Source organism: Sinohyriopsis cumingii, chromosome 2, assembly GCF_028554795.1.
Source record: "Sinohyriopsis cumingii isolate HCF-2022 chromosome 2, ASM2855479v2, whole genome shotgun sequence".
NCBI lineage: Eukaryota > Metazoa > Mollusca > Bivalvia > Unionida > Unionidae > Sinohyriopsis > Sinohyriopsis cumingii.
In genome coordinates this window covers 107248638-107267995 of record NC_142962.1, presented here as the reverse complement: position 1 = coordinate 107267995, position 19358 = coordinate 107248638, and the positions used below count along the sequence as shown (strand labels likewise).

Genomic DNA, 19358 nt, shown 5'->3' with positions numbered 1-19358 from the left:
GACAACTTACCAAAATTTGTGGAGTGGCCTCCCCACTTGGAAAAATTACTGCCCACCCTTGGTCTACTTGACCATTTTGAAAATCTTCTTATTACTATTCCTCCTGCAAGGATGATCTTATCCATAAAAAGACTTCCTATGATGTCTGGTTGGTCCTAAATAAAAATGGTGCTGCTCTGACTTCCAATATGGCCACAATGCCAGCCAGGAATCTTGTTTTTGCTAATACTCGTAAAGGATGGTCAAATCAACATTGAGTTTGTTTGCTAATTACTTCCTATGATGTTTCACCAGTCATTCTACCCACTAGGGGTGTAAATTTCAGGGTTAAAAAAAAAACTTGGTCTCAGAACTGGGGATCAAGTAAAAAATATGAGAGTCAAGAATCTACTGAAATATTTCAGTTGTGCCCATAAATTTTTCATCTGGACATAAGAAACAGCTTTCATTAAATGCTTCCTCCCGCTCTCTGTCTGTCTTCGTTTAGTATATGGTTGTAATTTTGATAGTCCTATTCTTCATTTTGTATCACAGTTGTAAGCCAACACATTACACGTAACATTATATGTCATTACAGAATACTCAAAACTTTTAACCAGCTAGTTTACTCCTACTGTGATGAAGTGTTTAGTTTTGTCAGTTTTATTTTACTTCTTCCTGGAGCACATTTATCCAAAGGTTATGGAGTTTAATAGTTCATTTTCCTTTTAGCACGTTGCACTTACACTTTTAATAGTCTCTTATTGCAGCAAGTTACAAACCAACAAATTACATGCAAGTCATTAAATAAAAAAATACAATAATCCCCTTTGTAATCCAAATAACACATTATTCTCTGCAAGCTTTCTGATTTCTTTGTTGTGAAATAATGCTTTTTTTTGGACCAATAATGTGTTCTTCAGATGCATCATAGTGAACAAGGGCAGATTTTTGTAAATTCTCGGACCCTTCCATGAAAGGATATTCACTTTTGCACACAGAACACAGGTCAGGATGGTCGTCCCAACGGACATGCTATACTCCAGCCAGTGGAATTCTTTCCTCCATTTCTCATTGAAGTTACACTCCACAGTTCCTTTGATATGTTCTGCTTGTTTCACTTTTTTTGCTGGTGATTATGAGTGCATGTCATCTTTCTTGTTGGAAAAGCATCAAGGTTTGTTGTCTGGTTTTTGTTGCCAGCCTGAAGGAAATAAAATAAGAGCTCACGAGATATGGGGAAGCTGTTTCATCATAACATTGCCTACACTCAAAGCATACACAATTCCATCATATGTCCTCTTTGTTGGAGATTGAACAAAATCATGCAGTATGTGAATCCTTTTCATTAAATATACACATGGCATCAAAAAGTGCACCAAATTTTGGGATGTCTGTCTCTGATGCACAAGTGTACACAAGGGAAACACTGCCAGTAGTCTTCATATGATATCTTGTTGGCAGGCGTCCATTTAATATAGCTCCTGCAACAAATGTCTTAAAAATAATGTTGTTATTACTCCCCTTAATGGGTGATCATTATGAAATAGCATTTTCACCAAAAGACTTCAAATGGAGTGTGTTTTGTCCTAAATGAAAATTGTATCACTCTGATATCCAATATGTGTGCCACAGCAGATAATTTGAAAATCTTGTTCTCCCAGAACAATGTCTGAGATGGTCTGAACACTCAACAGTTAAAGGAAGAAATGGTCATATCTTGAATTCCCAGAATTTTCTTTGCCAATAAAGCAACATTCCCTTCAAGAGACTCTTGTTCTTTTAAAAATATAAAACTATACATTGCAGATATTGCTTGCAAACAACAGTGTTTATTGAAAATTGAATGTTCTAGGAACCAGAAAAGGATAGTGATCAGTCTGATTTCTTCTGGTTGGTTAAAATGCAAACAGTGTGACAATGTTTAGAAATTATACATTGATGAATAAAATGAAAGGTTTTTTTCACAACTTTTGTTTTGTTGTAGTTTTTGTTTGTTTTGAAAATCAATATGGGGATATGATCAATTTGCAAATACTTTACTATACTCATCGAATTTTTAACTCACAGAATGGGAAAGCAACACTCTGTTAGGGTGATATTTTAACTGACATGCCTGAGGGTGGAAAGATGGTTACTGTCCAATCTTATCTTTATTGTATACATTTAAAAGCCAGAATAATGAAGCGCTATCTGACACCAAGCTCCAGATTTTCAGGTGACAAGTGAGAGCAGTATTTCACATTATGCATTGCACCATCATGTCCTTATAGGTTCTGCATTTTTGTTAGGTTACCAGTCTGTCTTTGACATCAGTTTTATGTGTACACAGCAATCGAGTTATCATAACAAAGAAATATTTGGTATCACTTACTCTTAAAACTGAATACTGGGCAGTATAACTTAAACATGATCGCTGTGTAACATTAACACATTAACCCCTGGAGGTTTTTGCCATTTTTGCCTGAAAATCGAGTAGGAAACACATTTTGAAAGCTATTTCTGAATAGACTCGAAAACACCAAATCCCCGGTCATCTTTCAATAACATACTGCCTAGTTGTGTTAGAAACATCGTTTTTCGTTGGCTATTTGACTCGCGCATGAGCAGAAGGGTAAAAGTTGGACTTGGTTTTTTGTGTTTTTCTTGTTAAACGGAGCCATTATTTTCGTATGGTGACCACTCTTTATTCCAAATGCCTATCTTATCCTACTTTTTGCAAAGCTCATCTGTCTGTTTGCAGTTCATACCGGTTTGCCTTAGATCTGAGACCAAAAAGTCTAAAGTCCAGACACAAAATGGGATTCCGACCACTGGTGAATTTTGCGTAATTAAAAGTCGGGTCCAAAAAATGAGGTTTTTCTATCTGTATTTTGTAGTGCAACTAGATATTCCAGATTATTTGGTATCATTGTAGAGCTACATCTATCTACCTTCTATAATACCATCCACGTTAGTGTATCATGCATGACCATGACGCTACAGAGTTCGGCAGTAGGCTACTACCTCCTGCCCCGTAAAGTCGTTGCTAGGGGTTAATGTGTTAGTGGAACTTAAAATCTGTTGGGTATTTATGACTTACAAATTAATCTCAAAGTCCAGAATAGAAAGTCGAATAGTGTTATACCATGATAAAAATTAACTTAGAATTAATCAGTGTGGGTCAGTTTTTTCATGGCTTATCTTTCAAAAAATTGACTTTCATTGAGTACCTGAAAAGTCAGACCATTCAAACCAGTTTTAAAGTGTTGTAGGAAGTGAAAAAAAACAAGTGTTGTTGACGTCTGTTTTATCGGAATACACATACATCATATATGATGATACAAAATCATTTACAACTTTATGGAAATGTTGTTTTTCACATTTTGATGTATTGATTTACTTAAGAGGTTTATCAGTTACATTCTTGATAAAAGCAAGTTCTTCCAGTGTCATCTTCTATCTATGTACCACTAACACAGAAAAACAAACAATCTCTTGCCAACAAAGGATTCACAGATTAGATATAAATAGGTAGATGGATGGATAAATAGATTAATTAATACATCACTATAGGATTTATTTACATAGTCCACTAAATCATCATCACAAAAATGTCACAAATATTACTGTATTGTGACTTAATAGTTTTTTCCATGACAACATATGAGAAGTTGTCATTTCAGTGAGTGCTCTAGTAAATTTTGATTCCAAAAGTAACATTTCTATTATTACAGTCTTTTGCAAAACAAGTTCATACAACATATTTGGTGGTTTATATTATAGAAAAATGAAAGTTGAAGATATTTAATTTGTGTTTATACTACTTGGCTGAAAAGTTCCAATCATCATTTATAGAATTTATCCAATATGTGCATACTTTTCTCTATATTCCGTAACTTGACCCTATTCTGGTGTGAGAAAAAAATTCACTTCATCCATAATTGGAGTCCTGCATGGACCCAGGAAGAGGCAGAATGATTTTCTATATCCCCTAAAATAAATATTGCTGAAACTTAAAAGAAAACTGATTACCTTTTAAGCACAGATTGTTCCGTACAAATACTACTAAGCAAATGAAACAAATTTGTTGTGTCTCAATCAATGTTCTACAATTATTTGATGGTACTGCTGCAATAACAAGCCAGCATTTGTTTGGTCCTTGAAAGTTTGCATTTAGCGGTGACTTCAGTAACACATGCATCCTTCATCAAAACAAGCAGATTACAGTTTTCAATAAAAACAAAACGCCTTTCTTCCAAGGAAGTTATAAGCACCAGACTTAAATAAAAGCAATGGAATCTGATTGATTGTTGCATTTATCAAATTGATTGGTGCACTTATTGTGCTGTGACAGTTTCTAAATGGCAGGAAAATGTTTACTGCCAAAGGTGACATAAAATGCAAATTAAATTTCAAATCTTTTGAAACCATAGATATTTGATTGCAATAATGTGTGTTAAACTTTTTAGCTTGTTCACGTTTTTTCCCCTATGAAAAGCTTCTTCCCTTTGTTGCCTCAACAAGATGATAGCTGTCTCCAGCTGACCAAAATCTAGTCCATTTACATGTAGCATGTAAACAACTATAGTAAACAACTATTAAGCCATGTGCTATGGACAACAATAAATATCTCACTGAATTGTTTAGCGACATGTTGACAATGGGCTATAAATTGAATGAGGACTAACATTTTTTTTTACATTAAAGTTATTTGTGTTTACTAATAGCATGCAAATGATATATAAATTTCTAACTTGTGATCCATAGTTGAATTCATGGACCTTTCGAATACTTGTACAGTACGAATTATGGATTTTTCTATACAGCTGTAAGTTATCAATACACACATGTATTTCAGACTAGTTTTGTCTTTAATTAAGCAATATTTCCATGGTTTATTTTCTCTTAGTGTGTAAATCCTACTCATTGACAACAGGTTACTTACAAATTTCACTTGTGTATGAAATTTTATATTTTAAAAAAAACAAAACCTTTAACATCCACTTAAGTCAACAATATTACCTTGGTCACTGGGATATCAAGATAAACAGGTATTAATGTATTATGAAAATGGCAACAGTCATTGTAATTTTGTAACAAAATATTGAGGTTGGTGATATATTTTGGCGACAACTTTATTAATGCCAGCGCCATCCCTGCAGTGGTATTCCAGATAAATTCTGATATTGAATATTTAAACGTTGTTTAAACCTAAAATCTTGATTATTTCAAAGAACAGAGTATGTCACATAGCCTTTTTAACAAATCATTTGCTTTTTTCCAAAGTTTAGTTAGATAGGAAGAATGGTGAAAGTTATGATAAACAGCAGCATTAGGGGCTATTAGAGTTTGAAAACCTGTTATAGATCATAATTATTCATATCATTAGGTATAGGGCTGTCTTAATTCCAATTGTTACATAAATAGGCAGTACAATTATTACTCTACATTTGGTTCACATTTATTTAGTATTTCCCTTATACTGTACATAGATTCATTTTCTATCATTTTCATTATAATGTGTTATGGATCTCAATTACTGCATTATGGTGGATTTCCCATGTATTTCATTGGTATTTAATGCATTTTACGCCAAACTTGGAACTTGCTTTTCTAACTTTTGGTCCTCGGGACATAGGGTTTATACCGGCTGATATATATTGCTGTTTGCATTTTGACTAGAATAAAAAAAATTGTTACAGTGCACCCTGCAGCTCTGAAAGTGATTTTCTGCATGTTCAACCACAAAACATTATCTTGATCTTCATTGATGTCAGCTTCTTTCTTAATGCATCATGCATTTCTGCAGTTTAAATAGTAGATGGAATTAGTCATTTGTACTTGTTTGATTTGTATTTGTGCTGTGACTAAAAGGGCAAGATAGACTTCAGTGTTAAAATCTTTTTTCTAGGCTTTTGGCGACAGTTTGGAGTTGGTTTCACAGCCGCTATCACATAGGAGGAGGTGGGGGTGGGGCTAAATTGGTACAAACATGTATGCTAGTTGTACGTTCTTGGTAAAGAGTTTGCATTTATCTCGGGGTTTTGTGCACACTGTGTATATAGTGATACATGGAATGATGAGCTTGGTCAGAGGGGATGCATCGTGATGAATCTTTACCATTATCACACGGGCCCTGAGTGGCCAAGTGGTCCAAAGCGCTCCCTGTTACGGATCACTGCCATCTTACCTCTGTCTGCATCGGTTCGAGTCTCGAATTCAGCCAATGTGGGTATGTGAGAAAGCTTGCCAGTAGCTTCTCGTTGGGTCAGTGGTTCTTTCCAGGGTTTTTCCAGGTTCTTCCTCAACCATTAATACTGGCCGCCATGTATAGCCTATTGTGTGCTGAAAAATGGCATTAAACCCCACAACAACAACAATAACCTTTATCACAACTGTACTATATATACTCGTATGTAAGTTGAGTCAAACTGCAAAAAACAAAGATCTTAATCTGGCATGGCATAATGCACCTTCAAATCAGTGTCTTTGTTGTTTTTTGTTCTACTGATTACTCAGCAAACTGCACAGACCCTGGCAGATCTGGATCTGTGTAATTTTGCAGCTGGACTTATCTTATAAGCGAATATATATGATAGTTTACATTTTTCCTTAAACAAAATAATGTTGCTGTTACCTACATATACAGTACTAGCAGATCAGGGTCTATGTTGTATGTTCTATTGATTACAGCTAAATGTATAAACTTTGATCTGCTGATGCATTTTTTGAAGGCAGATCTTGGTCTGTGCAGTTGGACTCATCTTATAAGCAAGTGCATACAAAAAATGATCGAACAGTTTGTGCATTGCATTTTACCATTTCAAATATGGATAAAGCTTCCCACAGAAGCTGTCATTATTTTATGAACCCTTAGTGGCCGTTATCATTGGCTTTATCTTGATTGTAGTTTCAGTACATAAGATGGTAGAAGTGTATAAAGAGATCTCTTGTGGTAGATGCTTAATTTTATGTTCAGCTTCTCAAAACTGTATTAAGTATTGGTACTCTCGGCAAGCCAAGTTGTTGCTTATACATGTATGGTGCCCATTCCTTTAAAAATTGATGGACCCAGAATGGCAGTGTCTGCTCCAAGAAGCATAGTTGTATGACTTGCTAATGCATGAAAATTGCACATTACTGTTTATTTTTAGTCCCTTGCATTACTTTTTCATTAAATCCTCCACCATTCATAAAATTTCCCTATTTTCTTTACATGGTGTCTGTAACTTTCCCCATAAATTTTAAAATGTTAGAATACAGTAAACATGGAATAGGCAGCCAGTATAACCCTTCAATATGTCTGTATTTCAGATTAAACTTGTGCTCAGGTCTTCTTGGGTGCATTTCCTCTTTTCTTTGTTCAGTTTCAAGCCGACTTTATAAAAGTTTTGTCATTTTCATCTGGCCCAAAGAAAATGTGAACTTGTTATATGCCCCTTGATGATGAAAATTTATTGTTATCCTTGTCCATTGATCTGCATGTATGTCCATTTACAACACTTAGTTGAGTCTTGAATCTACTCAATTTTCTGGAACTGAAATGGGGGATCAGTGCTTCATGAACACATTTCTATTTTTTTGGACCTTCTTGATGTGTGTACACATGGCTTGGTAAATGCTGTTTAGAGATCATAGTCACTATGCTGAATGATATTGATTAACCTGGTACTTGATTATCTTTTCTGTGATTACAGCTCTCAACCTTTATTTATGGAATATAGTCTACCACATTGCAGTAACAAATCAAATTATTCATATTTGTTTTTTGTGTCTTAATGGCTTCTAAGAGTTTGACTTCTTGAAATATTAATGAACTAGTACAGTATAATAATCACCTTTAGCTTATTCAGTTTTTCCAATTTGAGATAAGGTTACTGAAGTGGGGTGAGTACAAGACTACATTTGTATTTTGGGACATTTTGAAAAATTAGTGTTAGCTTTTTATGGTTTGCCAATATGCCGAACACCAGAGTGATTTTCAAAGGATCATCAGGTTTTAAGATAACTTCATTGTTGACTTCACTCTGTGGATGTGTATCAATCTACACATAGTGAAAGAGTATGACCATAACTTATAATTTTGTAGAATAAGTAGATAGCAGTTTCGGTTTTCAGATCCTGGATGCAATCTTACGGGGAGGAAGGTCAAAGGTCACATCCTTGTAACCAAAACTCCATCCATACTAATTGATGTAGAATGGTCAGATATAGTTACAGGAAGATGAGGGGGCAGGGGCAGTTTTTATGTGCTAATTTAATGTAGCAATCAGTGACCTAGTATAAAAAAATCATTAAAAAAAATCAAATTCACAAGTGAGGTCAAAAAGGTCCATATTTTTAGATACCTATATTAAAACAAAGCATAAGAATAGTATCCACTTGACCAGAGAAGTCAATGGCAGTTCAAAGCAGAAGTTTATGCACCCCAACCCTAATTTTATACTTACAATTTGCATGTCCGAAGGACATTTTTGACACCATGTGATGCTCACAGTGCAAACACAAGCTCTTTTCCTAGATGACAGTTCTGCAAAACAGTGTGTACTAAACAGGCTGATGCAATTGAAAATAGTTGTCATCCAAGCCGTTTTTGAGATGTTCTACTTCCCCCAAACCCATGTGTTTACTGCTATGGGGGGCTAGCTCTTCTTCCTAGCCGACTACTGGTATTTCACTATCAACATACTGCAGAGTAGCTATGGAAGGTGTACATGCCTGACATCAATTTCAAGAACAACACAAGCCCAAAACACCTAGTTCACAACTCTATCCATATCTTTAATTAGTAAACAATAATAACTGTAGAAGTCACACAATAGCCTTAAGTTAAGAAATTTGCCAGGGTCCAATTTACGAAACTGTACCCTGCCACCTGAGTTCATAACAAGTTTGGTTTGGAATCCTACATGCGGGGGGTGGGGGGTGGGGGATTTAGAGTGAAATGGGCAGATATTTTGTTATGGCATTTTTATATAAGTCCAGCCTTGTGGGCTTATTCACACTACACTGACTCCTGAAATTGAAGGAATGCAGACAGTCCTGGGAAAGAACTCTATATCTTTCATGGTTAATTAATTTCACAGATGAAATGATCTCCAGCTGATATTGGTATTAAGATACTGACATGATTATGGTTCAATTATTTTGCCTGACTGTGAAACAGGATAGAGATCACTTGTATACTGGGAATAGAGGGCTATGGGATACTGTAAATGTTGTTAAAGTCTACCAGTTGAAAGCAATAGCTATCTGTAATTAATTAATGGTCATTATTTGTGCATCTTTTATCACCTAAGCATTCTAACTAGGACCAATTTACTACATCTGTTTTAACAGATTTGCTGGACATATTTTTTAAGTGACTAAAATGAATATTGTGCAAGTGTCCAGTTGTTGTAAATTTGAAGGAAAGAAAACACTTCAAGATATGCAGCTGGACAGCAGAATGCCTTTCATATTTATTTTTTACAATGGGTCTTTTCTGGACAGTCTTTTTTTTCCTGAAATGTGTTTCAAAATATTAATTATTTTCATCATTAACCATTTAATTATCTTTTCTGTATAATATTTTTTTTGTTCCTTTCCCATATCAGCATAGATAGGGATTAATTATTTTTCATTTGTCTGCTTTTAATCTGGAAGCTTTTAATCCCTTCCTCAGCTGACCGCTCTGGTGGCCGTATGGTTAGAGTGTCAGCCTCTGATGTTGGAGGTGCTTGTTGAACCCCGGCCGAGTCATACTAAAGACTTATAAAAATGTCACTAACAGCTGCCTCACTAGATGCTCAGTATTAACAGGTTAGTGTTAGGACTGGTCGGCCTGATGTCAGGATAATGTGACTGGGTGGGACATCATGCTACATGTCTGTGACATGATACCCCAGTGCTAGACATCATTGTAAACTGCCACATTGCAGACATCGTAGTAATATGACTGAAAAATTGTTAAAGCTACATTAAAAATCCCAAACATGCACACACACACACACACACACCCTTCCTCAGTTTGGACAGTTTTGTATTTATTATGCATGAGTTTCTCTATTGCCGACCTAAAATAATTTTGCAACATTCTCTAATGTAAGCTGTCACCTTTATACTTATCTTGCAGTGACCATGATAAAAAGTACAAAGAAACTAGACCACTGAAAGGCTGTGAAGTACAGAATTAGTGTATGCTTCATATAATTTTATATAGCAAGGAAAATAAATCAAGCAAGAATAAGATTATAACAAATGAAGGCTTGCATTCCCAGTCTGTTATTCCATATGAATATATTTGATAGGATTTGTAATAAAAAAGGTCTGTGAATTAATAGATCTTTCTTTAAAAGGAAGTTTTAAAGTTTTGTGGGGTTTTCACTATACAGCATTATGAATTAGATCATGAGGCTGTTTTAGAATTTATTCAAGCTTTACAGGAAGTAATAGAGTTATAGTGTGAGTACATATGTGTATGTATTTTTTTCAATCCTTTTTTTTCTCCCAAATTGATCAGGTAGCCTGTCAGGCTGTAAACAATAAACTTGCATTGTGACAGTCCTTAACTTAGTTTTGTGTGTATGTCAGGTTAAGTCAGATGGTATTTAAATACACATGAACATGTAAATTTTCATTTGTAGTAAGTTAGATTTTTGTTTTTACAGCTTGTTTTGTGTTTGAGCATTACTTATTTGAGTAGAGTCATTGTACTGAGTTGGGCTTGGCCTGATGACCAAATGATCTAGGGCACTAGCCATTACAGTCCAGTCCATCTCACCTATGTCCACATGAGTTCAAGTCTTGGCATCAGCCAATGTGGTTATGTGAGAATCAATAGCCTCCTTGATGGTTCTTTACAGGGCTTTCCCAGGTTCTTCCTATACCAGATGTATTAGCCACCATGTACATGTTTAGCCCATCATGTGCTGAAAAATGGTGTAAAACCTACAATACCATAAACCACAACAACAACTATAATGAGCAGTTTCACACCAAGAACAAGTACAGAACTCCTTCACTATAATGCTCAGTCATTGGGATCCATACAAGAGGACCAGCTAAACATGATGGTAATGATAGTCCAGTGTACTGCTTCACAGACCACTATTTGTTATAATCAGCAATCACTGTTTGTAATAACCAGCAACCACTGTTTGTAATAACCGACACTGTATTTCCAAAATAAATTTTAAAAACAAGAAAATCGTTTATCATTGATGTAGTGGGGTGCCAGGTGACCAAGTGGTCTGAAGCATTTGCCTTTACAGGTCACTTACCATCTCACCTTTCATTGTGGGTTTGAGTCTCGGGCTTGGCAAATGTTGGTATGTGAGAAAGCTTGCCAGTAGCTTCCCTTGGGTTGGTGATTTCTACCAGGTGTTTTTATGGATTCTCCCTCCACCAGTTATACTGGCTGTCATGTAAGGCCTGTCTTGCCCTGAAAAATGGCATTAAACTCTAAACAACAACTTACATGTAGTAATAGCTAATATATAAGACAATCTTTACTGAAAGCCTCTAACCTTGTTCAGGTTTACCAGAACATGCACATATGCAAATTAATTTTTTAAATAATCAAGGAAAATAAAACTAAATGATTTTTGCTATTGTTTTATTGCCACCTGAAGGCTTTAGAAAACCTCTTTATCTCAACATAACCAAATTATCTGAATTGTTCTGTTAGGGATATCAAATCTTCAGTCTGCACAGCAATAGGAAATCCTTTATCTATTGCAGAACATTATTTCTGTCTATTATCTAACGAAAGGAGTCTGCTGTAGTAATTGATTACATAATCAATAGATGAGGATGATTGTGTATCAAATGAAGCTTGCAGGCAGTGCTCTGAGTCATTTTTTTCATGTTCTACAATAAAGAAAGGCTTTGCATTCTGAAGTGACTCACCATCCAAGTAGCTAGCTGCATGGTTCAGGTTATGGTTGCTGTTGAAAATTTGCAGCTTTGGGTTATTGAAACGTTTACTCAAACCATTTAGTACAATATCGGTGTTCCATAGATAAAAGTTTGGAGTGTTTTTGCCAGTTCCATTCAGGGCTTATAAAATTACTCCTATTAGCTCTTAAGCTGTACAAGGTAAATACCAGGTTGGTGCTGAAGTGCCTTGAAGAATTGTGTTCTGAAGGATGTAATGTACTGATGTCAATTTCAAGCAGGAGATTTTTAAGCAGGAAATAATCTAATTATGAATGATAATCCATATGCCAGCATCATTGAGCTGGAATTGGAAGAGGACATCTATACTTCTCCATATGGGTCAGTATGCATTTGTCTTTACTAATTGATAGCGATGGGGCTTAAGGTAGGGGAAAACGTAAGGAAGTCAGTACTGAATAGAAAACGTATGGTCTATGCATAAGCAAGATTGGTTGTTTCCTATGAGTCTTCTTATTCTTCTATTTGTTAGAAGACATACTTTCTTTGTATTTGATCAATATTTTATATTTCATCTAAATTCTGCTGAATATGCGTTTTCTCTGATTCAGTGAGCAAGTTTCAGAAATGTTAAAAATAATTTGAGGAATTTTGACTGTAGCTACAGCTCACACCATTGTCTGCTACTGCCTTTCACCAGTTGTACCATGTATACTTGCTTTATAATCCTGATCCAGCTGCAGACTGTACAGACCCAGATCTGTTGTCGCATAATTCCCCAGCAGATCTGGGTCTGTGCAGTTTATTTGGACTAATCTGTAGAACAGTCAAAAAAGACCCTCATCTTTCAGAACATTATCTGATGGCAGATCTGAGTCTATGTTATTTGCAGTTGGAATGGACTTACAATTGAGTTTATATGATATGTACCATACATACTTGCTTATTAGTCGAATCAAATTGCAAACAACAGATATCCTGATCTGCCGTCACATAATACAACTGCTGATTAGGGTCTCTGTTGTTTGTTCTACTGATTACTCCAAACAAATTGAATAGATCTAGATCTGCTGCCGAATTATGTGATGGCAGATCTGTGTGTGCAGTTTGCAGTTGGACTTGTCTTATAAGCGAGTATATGTGGTAATATCGTGTCTATGATGAGTAGGGCAGTAGGTTTATACATGTAGCAATTGTTTCTTTGTCATGCTAGTAAATTCCATTATGAACAGCCATGGGCAAAAGTAAGCCAGAGATTTGATTTTTGCCTGTGGCTTGTGAATATGAGTAATTTCTACAAACCTGGTGTGAATATTAGACACAACTCTTTTTCATCTTTACATGTAAGCAAATTGAAGTCTGTTTTCTGAGCTATATTTATTCTGTTATGTTACTGGCTTTTTACTTTTGTCACTGCCTAATAATCACCAGTCATTTACAATATATTATTGTTTGTACAGTGTGGCATAATAATGATAACATAAATTTAGATGAAGGCACTTAGGTTTTTTAAGTGTTTTCTTAGGCGTCTTCAGAGGCCAGAAGAGGTCAGACTTCTACTGTAAATTGGATTTAGGCCAGATGTTAATTATTTCAAAGTCATGCTTTACTTTGAGCAATTTACTCAGCAAAATTTCATTTCCAATTGATAAACATTTTTGCTAATAAAGATGTGCCATCACCAAATTCCTAATTTCCAAAGAAAAATCCATGAAATTATTTATCATTATACATTTATTTGTTTTAACTGAAAACGATATTTTGCCTGTAAGTTTATAGCTACTTATTTTGTATAGTCAGCACAAAATGTGCCGTATGTAGATGATTCTTCATTGGGGCTGTATATTCATAAAACAAAAAAAAACTGGTACCCAACAAATGGGCACAAGCAACCAATTAAGATCCAGTAGATGCTAATGTTAATATTTGGTCAAATTACTATACCTTCAAGGTCAGACTGGTAAAATAGGCTTTTATCCTATGAACAATCTTCCCAAGAGGGGGCTTAAAATGGATGAAAATGACATCATGTGCAGCTTGTTTTGAAGAGAAAAAAATGACCTTGTACATTCCTACTAAAACAATCCAGCCCAGTGAGATCTTCCCATTTGCATCCAGTAGTCTCTGAATGGGAAAAACAATAAAATAAAAACAGTTATAGGTTTTAGGGATTAGGTTTAAGCATACTATTGCAAACAATTTAACACTGTTTAGACTTATGAAAAAACGATGTTCCTGTGATTATTCTCAGTCATGCAGCGACCTTAATTCTTATAACCACAATATTTAATACCACACTTAGGTTGGTTCTGTGGATCATATAATGAGTACAGTAGTTGGCCCGTTACCAAGTTACCAGATAAAAAGGAAATTCCCAATGCCAGTAACTGCAATATCTCAGCCTTCCTTGGGTACACAAGTTTGTGCTAGGGTTATCTCTGCTTTTCACGGATGACCTTAGTTACACCACTGCACAAATATAATGTGCATTTAATAGTGAGGCACATATGTGTTTTTTTAAGGTCTGTAAAATTGACTATAGGTTATATTTATAGGTACATTCTTAACTGAAGGTTTTACAAGCTTATTTATGTGGGTGAATATGGTTAGTTACTGTAAAGAGTGAATCAGATAAAATTTATGGGGAGACTGTAGCTGGCTCAGGTAACCAGACCCTTCTGCAGTTTTTTTTATCAGATGTAAACCTTTAAATACAAAAAAAATTAAACTTTATCAGTAATAGCAGCCAAAATGGTTAACCATGTCAGATTCTGAAGGAAACCTCAATTTATTTTTGAAATAAAAGTTATCATTCCACACTCCTTTTATTATTTAGGTTTAGTTCAGTTTGCTACATTGTATACTGCTTATAGACTGAGTTCAGTTTTCAGCTTTCCACATCATTGTTCCCATAGGTCCTTCCTTTTATTCCATTTTCCTTCCTGCACAATAACTCCCTTAATTATTGTTGGATTTTTAAATAAATTTGGCTTGTGGTTTGATTTTCACGATACCTTGACCAAGTTAGATTTTCATTTTTCCACTATATGTAATTTATTTTGTCTGAGTTTGATTGTCAGCATTCTGCATCAAAGTTTAACCGAGTTAAAGCCACTGTTTGGGCTAAGAAAACAAACATGTTTCCTATTGCACAGCTGTTAAAATTAGGGTAGACAGGTCAGTTTTTTAAAAACGTTATGTATATTCAGTTTGATATTTGTGATTTTTTTTTTTCTTTGGGGAAAAATAGTGCTTGGGACAGCAGTGAGACACAGGGATGGTTAGCCAACTATTTTTTTTTATTGGCCTTGTCACTTATACCCAGTTTTATTACCACACAGTAACTCCCAATATTTATTATTAGATTTCAATGCAGTATTTTATGGGCATCATTATATTGATTAGTCAATCAAAATCAAAGGACATACAGTTCCTGTAATAAGCTTGTTCCGAATTTAAAAAGGGCATTCTAGTCTCTCCAATTGGTATGTGCATATTGGATTGCTGTGGTACCGTGGGTCTTAAAGCTGGCGATCAGCAAATAAGTACGTAAAAACACTGACCCTCAAGATATTATAATTGTCTGTTTGTTGTTCTTTGCTCTTTATTAAAATGCATTTAATTTCCAGTTTAAAATCAGATGTCTGCGAAATATGATCAATAAATGCTATGTAGATTCTAGGTTATGCAAGGGGAGTTACTCGGATATCTTGGTAATACTGAAAAAATATTTTTAGGATGGCATGAACTTGTCCAGTTGTTGGGAACTTGATGTATATGTTCCGAAAGTGTAAATCAGTTAGCATGGATGCTGCTTCCGTGGCACTGATTCTACCATCTGTGCCATCCAACATAAACTTATCAGACACAGTTAAAGAAATGCATTTGTAACCACCTATGATGTGGAGATTATTGTTGTGATCATCGCAGAGAACCAACATGAGCATGAAAGTACATGTTGACCTCCGATTATTTCAACAAACTCCAAGTGTTCCAATCACAAATATCGTGAAAAGTTATAAATCATGTACAAAAATTAAAAACCTGTAAATTGCAAAAACCACCGGAAAACAACAACTGTCCACACTCCACATTTTGACTATTATTTTCTATCATAGATTCGACCTCTTGATTCTTGACAGATACGGTAATCATGTGATATAACTCTCGCATAACATTGTTGGACATGATCAGACAGCAAACTGTTAACCAATTTGCTACTGTGATAGCGTTGTTAAGAATATATAGATTCTTTTTGAGGACATGGGATACAGACATTATTTGGACACAGTGATATTCTTGGGTGTATTTTTAATGTTGTGTACTTGTCAGCAGTTCTGAGATTTTCCCACAATCAGCTGGTGATAACAGAACTAGTAACTTCTGCTCATGTATTGTATATAAGTACACTCTATGTGATGATATGCCGAAAAGATAAATAAAACTTTGAATACTGCGATACCATAGAACTCACGATATCATAGGAAGCTACCATACATACTCTAGTATTCTGGGATTGTGTCATGCAGCAGGTTTAATATAGGCACATCTTGTTCCTATATATATACCACCTTATTCGTCAGGTCCAAATGCAAACTGCACAAACCCAGATCTGCTTGATATTCAGTTTGTTAGGAGTAGAATAAACAACACAGACATTTAATCTGCAAGTGCATTATATGATGGTAGTTCAGGGTCTATGTTGTTTCCAGTTGGACCTGATTCATAATTGAGTATATATGGTATTTTTCATGCTCATGCACTGGCTGATTATCTCAATTTCTGTATATCTTGTGGGTTTTAACAGCACTTGAACATTATTATTAGCTTCACCTCTGTCTGCATGGGTTCGAGTCTCGGATTCGGCTAATGTGGGCATGTGAGAAAGCTTGCCAGTAGCTTCTCATAGGTCGGTGGTTCTTTCCGGGGTTTTCCCGGGTTCTTCCTCCACCATTAATACTGGCCGCCATGTGTAGCCTATCGTGTGCTGAAAAATGGCGTTAAACCCTACAACAACAACAACAACAACAACAACATTATTAGCTGTATAATGCTAAGGAAATGGGAGCAATTGATCTTTCCCAAGGACACAGTGAGGCAGCCATCCTAGGCTGGCCTGGGCAGATATAAACCCTATAGACCCTAGGATTGAGTCAGGTGCTCTACAAATTGAGTTAATATGACCTCCCACATAAAATTGAACTTAATGTATAAGCAAGTCCAACATACACGTATCATTTAAATATATTCAGTCTTGATAGTTATTATCTTACCTATTACAAAACATTTTTATAATAAAAATATAAATAAGGAAAATTATGCACTACCAACTGATATACAATGGTGACCCCCACACACACCAAAAAAATTGAACTTGAGGTATAAACAATTCAGCTGATTTATATTGTCCAACATATAATTTAATCATATTCAATACAGATAGTGATTATCTTACCTTAGATAGTAATTATCTTACCTTAGATAGTAATTAGATAGTGATTATCTTACCTTATACAAAGCAATTTGTTTAAATGTAAAGAAGGAAAATTATGCACTGTAACCACCTGGCAACCCCAGACAGAATTGAACTTTAGGTATTATGAAGCAAGCCAGCTGATCTATATCTTAAGCATGTAATTTAATCATATTCAATGCAGGTAGTGATTATGCCACCTAATACAAAGCGTGTTGTTGTTGTTTTAAATAAAGGAAATGTATGCAATTGGAAAATCAACAGTAGTACACTTTGTTCTCATTTTTTAAGGAGGACTATCATGGTGTACCTCTCCAGTGGCCTAGTGGTTAGAGCCTTGGATGTGTGAGGTCATGCGATTCAACTCCAGCTGAGTCATACCAAAAACTTATAAATGGTACTAGCAGCTGCCTTGCATGGCACTCAGCATTAAGAGGTTAGTGTTAGGACTGGTTGGCCTGGCATCATGATAAGGTGACTTGGTGGGACATGATGCTACATGTCTGCAGCATGATGCCTCAGTGCTAGACATCACTATAAACTGTCACTGCAGACATCATAGTGATGTGACTGAAAAATTGTTAAAGCTACATTTAAAATCCAAACACATACACTTATCACGGTCACAGGAATACGCTTATTAATCTGTTGAGATAACTTTTCAAACAGACCATATTGGGCACAGACAACTAATTCAGTTCCCTTATACTGTAATATTAATGTTCGGCATAATTGCTGTACCTTTGTGGTAAGAGCAGCAAATTGTGTGCACATACTATAAATGATCTATCTAGAATGAAAAGTCGTAAATGAAATCAAAATGATGTTGATCTGACCTCCAGTATAGCCACCATGGCAGTAAGTTTGAAAATCTTTTTATTGCAAGTCATATTGATTTTCACTGAAAGACAAATGTCTAGTTCATTTTAATGAAAATGGTGCTGATCTGTTTTCCAATGTGGCAACCATGACAGCCAGCTTGAACACCCCAAAATGGATGATCATGCTTACATGGGGTTTTCATCAGAAGATCTAAGAATGTTGTCTGGTGTATCCTTAAGACAGCAACAGCAACAATAAAAACACAGTAGCAGTAATACTCACAATAAGAAACAATACAAAATAATCATCATTTTCAAAGTCCAAATTTTGATATTTGGGTAAATTCATAATTGATCTGGAAACCATCAAGGGTGACGGTGTTGGTGTAATTGCATAAATGATAGTACATATGCATGTGCTATGTCACTGATTTGGTAAGGGGTGGCTATCTTAGAGTATTAAGTACATCTTCTATGGCAACCATATAGAAAAGTGTTGTTTAACTTATTCATCTGCAAACTTGGTAGGACTGTTTCTGAGGACATGCTGTATTAAAACTATTTTGGGGTAGCATCTCTAGCAGTGGTGTAGTTTTCTTGGCAACCAGATGGAAAGTTGATTTTAGACTTTTTCTGCACCATGGCTGAGCTGACTTTTCTCTAGCATGGCTGAGCCAATTTCAGTCATATTTTGTAAAAATATTTGCTGTGACATGCTCTGTAAAATTTGGACCTGGATGGTTCCCCTAGAAGTTTTATGGCATTCATAGCTGCCATACAGAAACTACCGATACTTCAGAAAAGCCGAGTCTATTTAGATTAAACTTGGGTAGAATGTTTGTTTGAATATGGTCTGTTAAAATCATGTCCTGTGTGTCTCCTCTAGCATAGCAACAGCATGGAAAACATGTTTTTTGCCATTTCCAGGCTGTCTCAGACATTTTTGGTTGGCCTTTGTAGGAATGTGTCTTAAGACATTTTGTATCTAAATTGTGTTTAGAGTGGCTATCCTGGTAATAATGCTATATTATTGAAGTTTCTTCAGTTTATCATTTCCTATGGTTAAACATTGTACTAGAGATAAAGCAACATATTTATGATAGAGTTAATTTCTCCTTCCTGAATGGCTTCCTGTTTGAATTGCTGTTCAAGAAATCATGCAGATAAAACATTACAGCATTATATGTTCTGAGTGCAAACTGTAGGATTTATTGGTTTTCTTCCTG

At 35.4% G+C, this 19358-nt stretch overlaps 1 protein-coding gene across 8 annotated transcripts in view; it reads left to right on the top strand.

The window, feature by feature from the left end:
• The window catches only part of LOC149805577 (vasodilator-stimulated phosphoprotein-like), a 119177-nt gene that overhangs the window by 14642 nt on the left and 85177 nt on the right, over positions 1-19358 (top strand). For 5 of the 8 annotated variants that reach the window (XM_089950209.1, XM_089950211.1, XM_089950208.1 and 2 more), the window contains exon 1: positions 11858-12219. The exons of 1 other annotated variant lie outside the window; for it this stretch is intronic. In XM_089950209.1, coding sequence (XP_089806335.1) covers positions 12149-12219 — 71 coding nt within the window. In that variant the 5' untranslated portion in view covers positions 11858-12148. Of the gene's footprint in view, positions 1-11857; positions 12220-19358 lie in introns of those variants that run through there. 2 more of the 8 variants (XM_089950207.1, XM_089950213.1) reach the window with 1 other exon arrangement.